Source organism: Lissotriton helveticus, chromosome 3_1 (assembly GCF_964261635.1).
Source record: "Lissotriton helveticus chromosome 3_1, aLisHel1.1, whole genome shotgun sequence".
Classification (NCBI taxonomy): domain Eukaryota; kingdom Metazoa; phylum Chordata; class Amphibia; order Caudata; family Salamandridae; genus Lissotriton; species Lissotriton helveticus.
Window position 1 is genome coordinate 1,201,965,251 of NC_136061.1, and position 16,224 is coordinate 1,201,981,474.

The 16,224-nt window shown below is 46.3% G+C and overlaps 1 protein-coding gene across 2 annotated transcripts in view; it reads right to left on the reverse strand.

Annotated features, from left to right (window-relative positions):
- LOC144823383 (interleukin-18-like) overlaps nt 1-15,911 on the reverse strand; it is a 142,393-nt gene extending 126,482 nt beyond the window's left edge. The window contains exons 1-2 of one of the 2 annotated variants that reach the window (XM_078681845.1): nt 15,585-15,911; nt 2,641-2,716 (exon numbers count right to left, since the gene is read on the reverse strand). In XM_078681845.1, the coding sequence (XP_078537971.1) occupies nt 2,641-2,716; nt 15,585-15,602 (94 nt within the window). In that variant the 5' untranslated portion in view covers nt 15,603-15,911. The remainder of the gene's footprint in view (nt 1-2,640; nt 2,717-15,584) is intronic. The other variant, XM_078681846.1, reaches the window with a different exon arrangement.
- Between the last annotated feature and the right edge of the window lie 313 nt (nt 15,912-16,224).

The window sequence follows — 16,224 nt, forward strand, 5'->3', positions numbered from 1 at the left end:
GTTTATCACTCCAAAAGAGATTTACTAGACGAGAACATAGGAAAGGCTATCACTAACGAATGATCATCCCTTCTATTCTGGACTGCACTACCGCTCTCCTCTATGGGTCTCAGCCATTTAAAAAAAAGCTCCTTCTTTCCAGGTTATTCTATTTTTTCTCTGGTCTTTCTATTTCTTTGTCCCATAAATGTTTTCAAAACATGCAAATGCTCCTAATTGCAATAATATGGGGTATTGGTAGAAGGCAAGTGTCAATTAATGAATTATAGGCCCCCCTATCAGAAGGCGGCCTGAATGTCCTGAATTATGAATATTACTATGCACGTGCCCTGTTACAATGGCCCACTCATTGGCTGGCAGGACAGAATATATCAAAACGAGGCCACTGGTCAAATAGGATGCGCCTCCCCAGGCGGTGCTGGAGTGATTATTGGGGTTAGAAGAAGTGATCACCAGAGGAACTGGTAATATTCTTATGCGCACAGCCGGAGTTTGCTGGAAAAATTATTTGCTTAAAGACGCCCTCACCCCTGATATTCATCTGAAAATTGCCTCTATGGGCTAAGCAGGGTTGTACGAAACTATACTCCAGGTTAAAGGCTGCCACTTGGATAAACTCGGTCTCACAACATGGGGAGTTCTCTTCGCCGATAAAATTATCTGTTCTTTTGAAAAATTGGTGGGAGGACTATGGTACACCAGGTTCTTTCCTTTTTGACACCTCACTAACTCATTCTTTACACACTGTTTGGCACGGAACACATGCCGAACCAGACATATCCAATCTCATTCAGGTGGAGCTCATACAGGGGGTTGGTCACCATGCTGTTACTCTAATATACAAAACTCTATGTGCGGAGAGAGGTGAGCCCCTTACTGCCATCCGTAAGCGCTATCCACTACACTAACGGGTACACAATAGAAACAGTGCTTAGGAGTTCCAAAGTGCATCTCCATGAACACCAGCCTCAAGTATACTCAATTTAATTATCTTCACCATACTTATCTTCCTCTGCATAGACTAGCGTGCATATATCAAGGGGCCTTAAGCAATTGCCCACACTGCCGGATACTGTAGCTTATTTTATTCCTATGGTATGGACATGTCCCCTGTTGACTCCCTACTGGTATAAATAACTGAAGTACTTTCTGAGGCCCTTGATACTACACTACAAATAGATGATCTCCATTATCTTTTAGGGATAGGCTCCCGTAGGGTTGCGCACAAGGCCACTAACACATTTCTCGACCTGGCACTGATTTTAGCTAAGCGTAGAAATCGGCAGCAACCTCTCCTATTCGATTGTGGCTTTCTGATCTACATGCTCACTTCATGGCAGAACAGACAACTCTGGAAGGACAGGCCGACCAACTTCGTCCCACCCCCCCAATACTAGTAAAGATATCTGGAGGTAGTGGAATCCAGATTAATAGGTGCTCCACCGTGAGGGTGTTTGAAATACCGGTCCTATCAGCATGCTTGTCCCGAGACCCTCCCCTCACATGCCAGGTAAACCCCCCATACATAATGATATAACATACCAATCATGGATCTTGTACAACCGGTTTCATCTTCATGTCCCTTCAGACATACCATGTCACCTTTATTAACTGTCGCCTGTATCTTGATTTATTCATTTATATGTTTGGACTTTTTCTCATAATGTTAGGTGACGAACTCTACATGAAATAATTGTATTTATTTTTTCTATGTTTGGAAAATCGTTACATTGCAGAATTGTATGTGGACTATGTATCAAGCACAAACAGACACCCTTTCAGCTAATGTATAGATGTATTTTCAACAGCATCACTTAAATATATGGCTGTACTGTACGTTGTTCAATATGTTGTTGTTTACAATATCAATGAAAGACTCATTATATTAAATATCCAAAAGACTCTGTAGGTCACCACTAGGGGCTCAAACACTAGTGGCCACATTAACATGAAAGCTCAGAAATCTGTACCAGCAGGTTTTTACCGACCTCGCAAACGATTTCAGACTTTTTGTAATTCACAAGTATTTTCTAGGTAATACATGTGACTCTGCAGCAGTCCCAGGTTTCCACGTGCACTCCAAGAAAGGTTATCCAACTTCAGTTTTCGGCGAGCAAAAGCAAATGCGCCTACTAACGTTTTGTTTTTTCACATTGGGAAACAATATTTTTGTCCTTGATCAAACTCCTTCACCTACTCCCCACAAAATGTGCGGCTTATAAATTTCCATTTCCCACACTGCAAAGAATATTTTTTTTCTGTCCTTGGCAGTAGTACATGTTCAAACTTTTCCAGGGTGCAAAGGGGGTCTTCGACAGATTTCTGACTACGCACAAGGTGCAAGTTTGAGGATGTTCACAGACCCACAGGGCCTTCATTAGCCTTCCTGTAATTCCCACTTCAAACCCATGAGATAAATGTACTCATAAAAAAATATGTATGCGGTTAAATCCATTTACAAGTGTAATATCAGCTTTTCTGTATGTAAATTATCTGGACGATAAGGCTATTTAAGTCTTTAAGCCTGACTTACAAGCACAAAGAGCTTACTTTCGTAAGACTCACATCAGTAGCCATAAACCTTAGTAAACCCTAGTTTCGCCACAGGGCTATACACAGATGGCAATAAAATAAGCTTACCTTCAACGTAAATGAAGTCATCATCGTGTTCAACAATCATTAAACAGCAGTCATCCATCTCTAGTCCAACTGGTCCCTATGAAGATAAATATGATTTAGCATTTAGCACTATCGGTTTATGTCTGTGAGTCAGAAAAAACTATTTCAATGTAATTTTTTTCTACATTTGTCAGAAACCCATGCTTAAGTCTATATTAAGTTATTTGCTTATGGTGGAAGAAATCAGAGGTAGAGAGAGAAATGTGTGTGTGTATATATATATATATATATATATATATATAAATATGTATATATATATATACATATATATATACACACTATGGACATGTTACACCTCCCCCCAAAACCTCCACCTTGCTGACATCAACGCGGTCCTTGGTCACACCACATGCCAAACTTTTTGGACCCGGGGATAATGTTTGCGAGTACCAACGTTTTAGAGGCAAGAATTGGAGGTGAGGGTTACAACGATAGTGGAATTATAAAATACAAGGTTGAATTAAAGGACACCTCTCAAGAGGTATCTGTTTGAGGAAGAAAGTTAGATTAAATGTACTCAAGTTCTTTGCAAACTTGGTTTGCCTCAATAACTTTTCATAACTAAAGAACAAGTGCACAATTCGCCCCATCGTCCCCAAACTGGGTCCGCTGGTCATGAAAGTTGTTAAGTGAAGCACATGTGACGCACTACAGCATATTTTCGAAGAGTCAAACCTTAGGTGTGTGTATGATTATAAGAACAAGAATGTCTCTCCTGTCTGTGCCTAAGTAATAGTACGTATGACTTTATTTGGTTAAAATATCCATAAAAGTGCAAAAAAACAGGTTACAACGAAAAACAAATTACAAAATCAGATAAAACAATAAGACCAAACAATGCTTAACAAATGAGTGGCTTTCGCATCGAGGATTGGCAAAACTAGCAAACAAAATACATAAAATTCGAAGATGATTTAGCAAAAGCATTTGTTAAATGTGCAAAATAGCAAATTCATTAAAAGAAAACTATAATCAGACAAGTAAAAAAAAAAAAAAGAACTACCATCAACATAAAACAAAAAATTGACAAGCTTAAAACAAAACCTTAGCTGCCATCATTGTGTATACACATATCTTAGAAGTTGATTGGAAAGGCGAAACATCTGTATTTAGGGCCTACAGGATTAATGGAAATCCTCCTTTGTCCTAGGGCAAATCTTATACTAAATAGGATAAATGAGTCATAAAAGTGATTCAAGACAACTAAAATGCATAGGTTTATGCTCCATCGACGTACACCAAATAACAAAATATCACAGTTTCGGTTTACCTATTAACAGAGAGAAATCTCTGTGAATTTACACAAAGAACCACCCATGACATATCTAAGTAACTCCCCACTACCAAAGGGGATAAAGGAAAGGGCGGCCCAGTAAAATTAGGCCTATGTGTAAATGTACCTGTATCCCACAGCAAGGGAGTACTCTCAGGCAAGCTCAGCAAGGATCTTAAAAAAATGTTTTCGGCAGTTGCCAACGTAGTCAGCCTTGAGAATCCCCACAACACAGCCTCGTATAGGGCAATGTCATGATAAACAGTTAGGGCTGTGCCTAGTGAAAAGTGTATTTCCCAGTCTGATACTGTACACATTTATTAGACTGCACCACGGAAGTAAATCCACGCGTGACCTTACCCGGCACAATGACTGAGCAGCTGGAGATGGATGCACCCGTCCTTTTACCCTAGGCTGCTCATTTTGAATACTATTGCCCATATACTCCGTGGATTTACTTCAGTTTCAATTAGTCCAAATTATACATACCCCAATTACCACGCGACCTGGCGTTTCTCATATACAACGCAACCAGGAGTGTCAAACAGGATTCTATTATCCCTTTTTTTCCCACACCGCGGATACATCATACTAAGAGAATTTTCAAAATGTTACCGAATTATCTAACAGTCCAGGGCCCTGTCGGGTCGGAAGTATCACCGACGGAGCGACTCTCCCAACGATACTTCAATTCTTCTTAGCCCTGAGGAGTCGCGGGAAGACTGTCCCTTACGCGACGAAACACGTGTCGGCTGGTTCTCATGAACATTAAAGACACCTTGTTTCTGACGACTGTTTCCAAGAATACCTATTTGTCTCTAAATGATAAGCTTTTTGTCTCATTTGTCTCGAATGTCTAAACTGACACTACGGTTTAATAATTAGAGTGTGCATAGGTGTTTGTCTTGTATCATACGTAGTGTTAGTCTGTGCTGACACTACATTGGGGGGTTATAGGGCTCATCCCATCTTCCTTTTTGCACCTCACGTTTACCTGGAATCCCGTAATATTTTTGCGCTACCTCTTAGCTGTGCGCCCTTTTCTTTAACCTGAGTAAAAACCCTTTCGGACCCTTATAACCGTTACAAACGTGACAGATTTTTTGGTAATAGAGTAGCCAGTCTGCAAAACTCCAAGTCAGGCCCATGGAAGGATATCCCTGCCCCGACACTGGACTATCAGGGTCAAGGAAAGGACGATGAGTAAAGTAGGGTCAGTCAGCAAATCTCATGATTTTCCTATTAATACTATTCAGGGATAATAATTTTTATACAGGAGAAGATAAGCTGTTTTGACGCCTGGAGGTGTTGTACATATCTGATGATACTATTAACCAATTTAATGGCTTGGAACGATGAAAGGCTGGGTCTGCTTTGCTGAGATTTATAGTCAAGTATTGGTGATTACTCAAAAGTCAACAGCAAACACGGGGAAATCTGAACCATCTAGAGAGAGCATATGTATAACCTTTAGACGGGGCTTGGCTCTCCCTGTTAATTTATTCGCTTTTCCACCTTCAATAACAAGCAGTCCTGTGCTACAATGTAAAATTTCATATGCATTTATTTATTGCCATTTTTCTTCATCCTTCCCAACCTTATTTTCACAGAAGTTGTAACTGGGGCAACAACAGATATACTAACATGTGTTCAGAGTCACACAATGAGTCAGGTTGTGAATCTGTGATAGCAAGCAGCGTTCCAGTATCCAGATTGGCCAATTTAGCTACTAAAGACTTCATTATGCGTTCCCTGATGAATGTGTTGTAACTGCTAATCTCTTGTGTGTGAGGAGACCCTCAATGTCTCACTTACGATGTGAGGTAACTCCCTGCCCCTTAAATCACTGATGCTTCTGTATCAGTAACTTGGGTGGAAAGAATAACGTGCCTATTACCAGCATTTATTAATAGGGCCCTAAATATCTTACAATCTTCTGTAGAAAATAGAGAGCACAGGTTCCTCATAGGGGTTTGGTGGACGGCGACAAGAGGAGATCTGTCCCTCAGGTTATTTTGGGTTTAATGGCACAGTCCTGACAACTGTACACGTAATTGGGCTATTTTGGTAGGGAGGAACGATAGATAGGTATAATAGTGTTTTTCTAGGCTGACAACCATTTTTTTCAGATCAGGTGGCACGGGGGCTGGTAGCATTTAAGCAGGCCTGTATCAAAGGCAAACTCCAGCAGCTGCAAGAAGATCTTCTCGATCGTTAAGGATTTCACCTCGCCCTCAGACACTGTCACCAACATCGCTGACACCCAACATCCCTGTGACAACCTATTAAACTTCTTCCACACCAAAATGTAAACATCTACAGCAACTTCACACACCAATCTAACCCCAAAGAACTTTATGCTAAGCTACCCACCACCAACTAAGACAGCAATGTGACCAAATGGACAACCCTAACCAGATACAACACAGCGTCAATCGTGAGAACTATCTACTCGGGGGGCTCGATAGACCCATGCCCCCACCACATCTACAGACTGGGAACATCACCAATTAGCACCAGCCTGACCCACATCTTCAACACCTTCATCACGTCTTTCACTTTCCTGGATAAATAGAAATTTGCAGAAATCAGCAACCACCTCAATAGGCCCACAGCAGACCCGAATCAACTGAGCACCTTTCGACCCACCTCCCTGCTTCGCTATTCAGCCAAAGAGATTGATAAGGCCATCAGCAAGCAACTTACAACCCACCCTGAACTTCACCATCTTCTAGACAACACTCAATCAGGATTCAGAAAGAACGACAGGACCAAAACAGCACTTATCGTGGCCACCAATGGCATTCAAATAATCCTGGACTGAGAAGAAACATCGCCTTTATTCTGCTCGACCTCTCTGCAGCCTCAACACTGTCTCCCATAACACCCTCATCAGAAGGCCCCATAAGATTACCGTACAAGGATCTGCTCTCAAATGGATCTGTTCCTTTCTCACAGGAAGAACCAAAATAGTCAGGCTGCCACCCTTCACATCAGAGACCAAGAAATTGATATGAGGAGTCCCACAGGGACCGTCCCTTAGCCCCACTCTTTTCAACATATACATGAAACCGCTCACCAACATCATCGATCGCAAGACATCACCATCATCTCGTAATCCGATGAGACCCAAATCATCCTCTCCTTATAGAACAAAACAACCCCTACCTGAACCAATTTCACAAACTGCATGACCATGGTACCAGACTGGATGTGAACCTGCTGCCTGAAGATCTACTCCGACAAGACATAAGTACTGGTCTTCAGCAACAAGACCTCCCCATGGGACTCCAACTGGTGACGGTCAGGGCTAGGAAGAACACCTACAGACCACAGAAGAATCTAAGGATCATCCTAGATAACAAGCTCAACAGGACAGCTCAAGTCATCGCAGAGTGCACTTCCTGCTTCCACATCCAGACGCATGCAGCGAAATATCTTCAAATGGTTGCCTCCGAACCCCAGACGGACCATCATGCAAGCACTCATCACCAGTAGGCTGGACTATGGCAACACTCAATGTCAGAATCTCCAAACAGACCATCCAGAACACCACTGAAAAACCCATACTTGACCTTGCACGCCGCACCCACATCACACAGCACCTTGGGAAACTTCACTGGCTCTCCATTCATGAGGGCAGCCAATTCAAACTTCTCACGCATACATACAAAGCCCTACACCATACAGGACAAGAATACCTGAACGGCTGCATACACTTTCACCAACCCACCAGACACCTATGCTCTTACTCACTCTCACACATTTCCTGCATTCGCATAAGCAAAACTGGAGGTTGATCATTCTCCTACATCGCAACCAAGATATGGAATGACCTTCCTCAGCTCATCAGAGCCTTCTCCTCACTTTTTGAGTTCCGCAAGAAGCTGTAGTCCTGCCTCTCCGTATAAGAACCTTGGAGAGCACAAACCTACACACCTGACCAAGCGCCTGGATATCCTCTTGGATGATTAGTACACTATACAAATCAATATAACATAACATAACAAGCAGACATGGTGTACTTTCTTCCTATTTGGACATGGAGGCCATGGTCTTCTTTACTGGGGTGCCTATCCATGGGACCAGAATATATTTTTCCACCATCCCCTTCTCCTCTGGCATTTCCTCCTTTTCCTCCAGGGACTCTGGCCTAGTTAAGACTATCGTCTTAGAGGTTAAGAGGTAAGGATCCATTTTAGCCTTTAGAGAAAATGTCAGATAAATTCCTTAAATACAAGGCTTTTTTCTCAGTGACTTTCACCATGGATAGATGCTTAGGTGAGCTAGGGGCAATTGTTTGTAGACATCCAAACGTAAAGCTATTTGAGGAAATAGTTTGCTCCCTTTTTTACAGAAGGTAAATTCCAAGTTTCCCAGAGGTCAGGAAATGATTCTCCCTGTTCTCGCAACTGCCAGTGAGAGAGTAGATCCTTTGATACATCTCTTGGATTTAGTTAGGGCAATGAGCATCTATCTGAACAGCAAAACACACAAGATGATGGACGGAATGTTGCACAATGGCATCTATCTGAACAGAACAGCTGAATATTGAGTTACAGATTTCCTTTTTGTCAACTTCAGACCTATGAAGAAAGACGAGCAACTGTCCACATCAGCTAGGTGGGTTAAGGCAGTAATATCATTGACCTATCAAGACTGACCAGGAGACCCCTGGTTCCATTAAGGCTAAGCCCACTAGGGGTATGGCTGCCTTTTGGGCGGAATGGGCAAGTGTCTCAATTGAAGATAAAAGCTGCAAGGCAGCCACTTGGGCTTCTACTTCTACATTCATTAGATATTATTGATTACAACTGGCCCAGAATTCTGAACTGGCATTTGGTTCACAAATAGCTTTGGGTTCCATGTCAAGATATGTTACTAGTTATTTGTATTTGCTCAATTTGTAATATTATTCAAAGATGCGTCAGCCCATCATGTGGGGGGTGACATTCATGACGATAAATTCATGTCTACCTCTATATCAAGTCTTCTGGTCTAAATATTTAAATCTGATGAAAGATTATTTAGCTTTGGTAGACCCCAAGATATAAGGAATGGGTCGAGGAAGGAGATTGAGTGTTGATGGTTAGATTACTTAATGGTAATTTCTTTACTCTGATTCCCCTTACTCACCCCTGAACTCATGACCCTCCCTCCCTCCTTCCTCGGGATCCTTCATCAGCGATATCTTGGGCTTGGTCAAGAACAGGAAGCCCTGGAGGAGGTGAAGGGCTTTAAGATAGAGTCTCCCAGGATGCAGTAGCGAAAAGTAGCTTGAAAAGTAATGATAAAGGGGAGTGATTACACATATCCACTCAAGATGCAAGTAATAGGATGTGTAAGGGGAACTGGACTAATGAAGAATACCAGTAAATAATCCAGCAATTATTCGTTTTTGTGGAATGCATGCAGATTTTTTATCACACAAAAATCTTCATGGTACATTAAATATCATAATCTTTTTTTCCCTGTTAAACTCTGGCGTGTTTATTATGCCGAAATTTAAGCAAGGGTTTGAAATTTAAGGCATTTTATATTTCAATCCTTGCGCAATTAGAGGTTTGGGCAGGGGTTGGAAAATTCCAACTAATTCTGAATGAGAGCCTAATCTCTGTACACTTTGTTGCAGCCTCTTTTATTGTGTGTAAAGCAATATTAAGATAATGACATGCATATAAACAAGTGTGATGAAGTTAGCAGTCCAGTAGCTGGGGTGGGCGGAGCTAGGTGGGCAGAGGGGAAGAGGAGGGGACAGGATAGGAAGGGGCAGTTAGAGTAGGGACGGGGAGCCGAGCAGACGTAGTGAATAAAGGAGTTGAATAATCACTACTGTGTCGGTGTATTCCTTGTAGTGAGATACTACAACTGGCGACAGAGGGCGGGATCCAGCAGCAGACCCACCAGACTGAACCCCGTCCCGCAGCGTGGAGCGTTCCAAGCTCCGCTGCGCACTGAGGCCGAGGAAAAGAAAGAGCGCGGAGAAAGCGCCAGAAGAAGAGGAGCTGACCGCGCGGGACGCGCGAGACGAATGGGTGCGAAGACCCAACAAAACTGTGAGTGAGAGTCGGGAGCCCACTCCGACATTGCCCCATCACTCCTTAAAGCATTGCGCTAGTGAGAGAAGCGCCGCGCCAGCAAGCGGCAAAGCACCCAGCCGGCACCAACATTGCCGGAGATTGAAGTCTGACCGCCTGATGCGTGAGGATTAACATCAGGGCGGCGCGCGCAGCGAGAAAGTCGCGCTGAGCGTCGGAAGACCCCCAAACCACCCCTGTGAAGTTGAAGCTGCAGCCACCTGTACCTGTGAGTCCAGCAGCCCTGGGTGTGAGTGGTTGGAGAGAGGGAGAAAACCTCGTGTATGGCAGAGGGAGCGGCCATCTTTAAGTCAGGCGACTTCTGGGACATCCTCCCTGGGCAAAATTGAGGCGGCCATTTTAAAGTCAGGCATCCAAAAAAAAAAGAGACAGAGAAAGCAAATACTGACAAAAGAACAAGCATTGGAACGAAAACAAGCATTGATAGCTACAAGAAACAAACAAGCATTGCTAGCCACAAGAGAACGAACCTTGGAAACACATACCAGTCGCTGACGCAGGAAGTGAGCGCGGGCGCCAAAACTCATCGCCAAGATGTCCAACCCTCCCGCGCAGAATCCCGCGCAGAAGGACGTCAAAGGAGGCACCCACCTGCGAGCCCCGGAGCCACTGTCAGTCACAACAGGAAGCAGCATGGGACTAAAATGGCAGGAATGGCTAGAGGACTTTGAGGACTATATTGAAGGGTCCAAAATTGAACCAGACAAAGACAAGATCATAGCTCTTCGCAACCTAGGGGGACGCGAAATAAGCAAGATCGTCCGAGAGATCCCAGCCACCGATGGTGACACCTATGATAAAGTAAGAACTGTTCTAAATAACCGTTTTCTGCACAAGAGGAACGTCGACTATGAGAGGCACAAGTTCCACCAGCAGCGCCAGGGAAAAGAAGAACCACTGAGCTCTTTCATACATCGGCTGCGGCGGCAGTCCCAACATTGTGACTTTACCAACTTCTCGCCGGATGCAGCAATCAAATCTCAAATAATCACGGGGTATCACTCGGAGTCACTGAGACGGCGACTACTGAGAAAGCCACAGGAATTGGCGGAGATCGAAGAAAACTCCCGACTGTACGACCAGGCCGAAGAAAATGCGGCGGAAATTGAAACAGGACCTGGCACCAGCCGTGAACACGCCAACCGCATCACTGAGAAACGACAAGGACGACAGGATCGGCGCGACAGTGGAAGACGTCACCCGCGTGACAGATCGCCGCGCTCCAAGTACTCGCCCAGGCGACGCCCGGACTACAGAAGGAAAGTATCTGGAAGAAGAGATCGTCGACCTGAACGCACGAGGCGTTGCTTCAGGTGCGGCTACGACTACCCTCACATCGACTCTTGCCCTGCCATGGGCCAACGGTGCAGAAAATGTGGACGGTCCAACCACTTTGAGGCCATGTGTGGAGACTACCACAAAGAAAAACAAGGTGACAGACACGATGGGTCGCAGCGGCCCTCTCAATCGGAGGCCAAGCGTCATCACATCAGAGCAGTTCAAGAAGAGCCGCCCAGATCTCCCACGTCGTCACACTCCAGTCACGACTCTCGGCGCTCCCGATGGGACCGTCGTTCCCCCTCAAGAGACTCAAGATCGTCCTCATCCAGACATTCATCCTACACCACCGAATATGTCAACTTCGCTGACCATGATCAGTTCAAACGCTATCCACGCCTCAACATCAAAGTGGGCAACCATACCGCCAAATTCATGATGGACAGCGGAGCATCGCTCAATTACATATCTGTTGCTGAGCACGACCGCATGGACCCCAAACCGCGTCTGCATTTCGCGCTTGTCCGTGTCTACACCTGGATGGCGAAGAAACCTCTCCAATGCCTGGGCAAGTTTGACACCACTCTCACGCACGGCAAGCTCTCCATCCCGGCAGTTATCCATGTAATTAAAGGTCCTGAGGCTGACTGTCTGCTGAGCCTCCCGACGGCGGAACGTCTTCAGCTGGTGCACATCCTCTTCAACGTCCATGATATCTCGGACTGCGCCGGAAAATTCCCTTCCCTCTTCCGAGGTTTGGGGAAGCTGAAGGGTCGTCAAATTCACTTGCATATCAACGAGCAAATCAAACCAGTGGCTCAACACCCGCGAAGAGTGCCATTTCACCTGCAATCCGCGGTTGAACGTGAACTACAGGAGCTTCTGGACGCTGACATCATTGAACGCACTGCGGGCCCCACTCCATGGGTGTCCCCGGTGGTTATCGTCCCCAAGAAAGGATCCCAAAACAAAGTCCGTCTCTGTGTGGACATGCGTCTGCCGAACACAGCTATTGAGAGGGAGAGACACCCAGGCCCTCTCCTGAGCGACATGATCACGGCCCTCAACGGGGCAACCGTGTTCTCTAAACTGGACCTGAACAAGGGCTACCATCAGCTCGAGCTTGACGACAGCTCTCGCCCCATCACGACGTTTGCCACCCATCTTGGTCTTTTCCGCTACAAACGTCTCAGTTTTGGCGTGTCATCGGCCGCCGAGATCTTCCAGGAGGCCATACGTCTTGTCATCCACCACATCCCTAACGCCCTTAATTACAGCGATGATATCCTGGTCTACGGTTCGGACACGCAAGAGCATGACACCGCCCTTGATCGTGTCTGCCTCGCTCTGATGGAAGCTGGGTTGACCCTCAACAAGGACAAATGCGAATTTCATCAGTCGACCCTGAAATTTTTCGGGCACATCTTCTCAGCGAGTGGCATGAAACCGGACCCGGACAAAATCGCCACGCTCAACAACACCAAGAGCCCGGCTGATGTCAACGACTTGCGTTCCTTTCTCGGGATGGCTAGCTACTGCGCTCGCTACATTCGTGACTACGCCACCGTAAGTCACCCTCTGAGGCTCCTCACGAAAGCTGGCGCGCAATTTGTATGGACCCCGGAGTGTGAGCGTGCCTTCAAAGACATCAAATACGCCGTGGAATCAGCCAAGTGCCTCTCCTATTTCAATCCCAAGAGGAAAACGGAAATCACCGTGGACGCAAGCCCCGTGGGCTTAGGGGCCATCCTGGCACAGTACGACCATGAGTCGGATCAGAGGAGGATCATCGCCTATGCCAGTCGGAGCCTGACGGACCCTGAGAAGCGATATTCCCAACCGGAAAAGGAGAGCCTGGCTGTCGTGTGGGCGTGCAAACACTTCCACGTCTTCATATTCGGGAAACACTTCACGCTCGTAACTGACCATCAGGCACTTGTCACGATCTATGGAAATCCCAAGTGCAAGATGCCCCCCAGGATCGAGAGATGGGGCTTGCGGCTGCATTAGTACACGTTCTCGATTATCCACAAACCGGGGAAGGATGAGAATCCAGCTGACTATATGTCTCGCCACCCCCGAGACTCATCAGAGACTGCACCCTCCATTGCGGAGGAATATATCCACTTCGTGGCCAATCATGCTCGCCCACCAGCCATCCCCATGCATGCCATTCGGGAAGCGACCAACCAAGACAGCATCCTACAAGAAGTAATAAAGCGCACCCGAACCAACAGATGGAGATACCACCCGCAGGAGGAGGAGGAAAGCCCTGCTGTCAAGAAAGAACTACAAGCCTTCCGGCATGTCTCCGACGAACTCTCTGTAACCGGTGACGACCTCCTCCTCAGAGATCACAGACTAGTTATACCAGCGACACTGAGACAAGGAGTGATCGATTTGGCCCATGAAGGTCATCGAGGAGTCGTCTCCACCAAAAGAGCACTGAGAGAACGTGTCTGGTTCCCAGCTCTCGACCAGATGGTCGAGGACACATTGAAAGACTGCCACCCCTGTCAACTGACCAGCCACAGTAATCCACCTGCACCTCTACAGATGACCCCGTTGCCCGATGGGGTATGGCAAGAAGTTGCCATGGACTTTTATGGCCCCTTGCAGTCTGGGAAGTATGTAGTCGTCATCCTGGATAAATACTCCAGATTCCCAGTGGCCCAGTTCATATCATCCACCAGTGCCGCCTGCACCCTCAAGGTGCTTGAGGAAGTCTTCGCTACTTGGGGTGTCCCCAGGGTCATCAAGACGGACAACGGGCCCCCATTCAATAGTCATGAATTCAGCGACTTCGCGAAACACATGGACTTCCAACATCGCAAAGTCACGCCACTCTGGCCTCAGGCTAACGGCACCGTGGAAAGATTCATGTCCACCATTAAGAGAACATTCCAACAAGCAACGGCCGAAAGAAAATATCTTCAGTCAGCACTGAACGAGGTCCTTAGTGCCTACAGGACCACTCCTCACTCTACGACGGGCCAATGCCCTGCGACTCTCATGCTTGGGAGGACCATGAGGAATCGGATCCCCACATGGGACGGAGCCCTAAAAAAACCTCCGTCGGATCAACAACACAAAGACATGGCCATCACAGATCGACACCGCAAGGACAAGATGAAAGAGTATGCGGACCGCAAACGAAGGGCCCGGTCCCCCTCCCTGAAAGAAGGCGACAGAGTCGTCGTCAAGCAGGAACAACGCCAGAAGACTGATTGTCGTTTCAAAGATGAGCCCCTGACAATCACCCAACAAAAGGGCACCATGGTGACCGCGGAATCAGAGACAAGAAGGATCACCCGCAACGCCTCTCACTTTAAGAAGTGCTCTCCTGAAGTCCATGAAAGTGCGCCCATAGTCCCCACGCCTGTGTGCAGGGACAATCCTGAGACTGTTGCATCCGACACCGGACTCTCACCTCCTGAAGAGCCCTCACCTGAAGACGCCGTGTCCACACCGGCGAGACCACGCCGTCACGTGTGGCCTCCCAAGAGACTGATTGAAGAAATGGACTAATCTCTATTTCTTTCACTTGTTACTTTATTAAGAAAGGGGGAGATGTGATGAAGTTAGCAGTTCAGTAGCTGGGGTGGGCGGAGCTAGGTGGGCAGAGGGGAAGAGGAGGGGACAGGATAGGAAGGGGCAGTTAGAGTAGGGACGGGGAGCCGAGCAGACGTAGTGAATAAAGGAGTTGAATAATCACTACTGTGTCGGTGTATTCCTTGTAGTGAGATACTACAACAAGCAGTGCTTTAATTCTTAAGCTGGGCCCTCATATAACTATAAATACACACTACTATACCCCATTGTATCAACCAGAATTCAAGACGTAAGTACTGGGACAAATACGGAGAATTGGATTAATAAAGAATGCTGGTAAGTAATCTGACCATTATGAGTTCAAGTAGATTAATATGCAGCTTTTTCTGTTGCCTAGAATCACACTCCGATACATTTCGTATACTTCCGAAATATTGTAAGAGACGGTCTCTGAAGCAACAATCCCAGCACAGCGAAGCCCACATCCACTGAAGAAATGTGCATGTCCAAGCGTCCAGGCTTTACGCGCCTTCTCATGGGGCGACTCTTGAAGTCACGGAGCAACCAGGGAGCCCCGAAAACAAAATCTTCCTTCCCTACGACCAGTTTTATAAATCATCCCCTTTGTATGCCCTGCGCACTGACTACTCAAACATAAACAACAAACAAAACGAACTAATGCTTAAAATAACAACGGGCCGAACCTCTGCTCTGGCGCACATGATCCACAGATTCTGAAGCGACTTGAAGCACAATGCAGACCCCCTCGAAGCGATTCTCCTCCGTCTCGCTAGTATGGTGCCGGTGCAGTTCCTTGTTTTTGGCGCCCGTCAGGAATCTTCGGCAAAGCAGCAAAGGTATGGGTGGAGGAGGAAGTAGCCAGTAAGAATCGCTGCAACTTCGCCCACTCCCGCCTGGCGACAGGTGTGATTCATTCCCTCCCCCGCCTGGAAACCTTCCTGACCTTCTACGAAAGCTCCGGCCCTCATAAGCGTCGTCGAGGCGCTGCACAAACTACTTATGCCAGGATTGGCCAGGGGCGCTGTGAGCCTGTGACGTGTGGGGAGCAGAGCCCAGAGGTGGCGCGGACCGGGACCGGCAGCAAGGTAAGAGTGTGTGTTTTTCGGTGTTCCAGTAAACTAGCTTGCACAAATGACTTGAGATAGTTCAGTGTGGCAAAGCATCTGCTGCAGAAATGTGTGCGTCTATTTATTCCAGGTCACCCGTTTATTTCACGGCAGAATTTCTATTTTGATAGTTGCAACAACAGCCTTCAACAGATTTCATTTTATAAACATTTTCCAGAAAACGAGTTAACAACTTTGTCGCCACAAATATAATGTA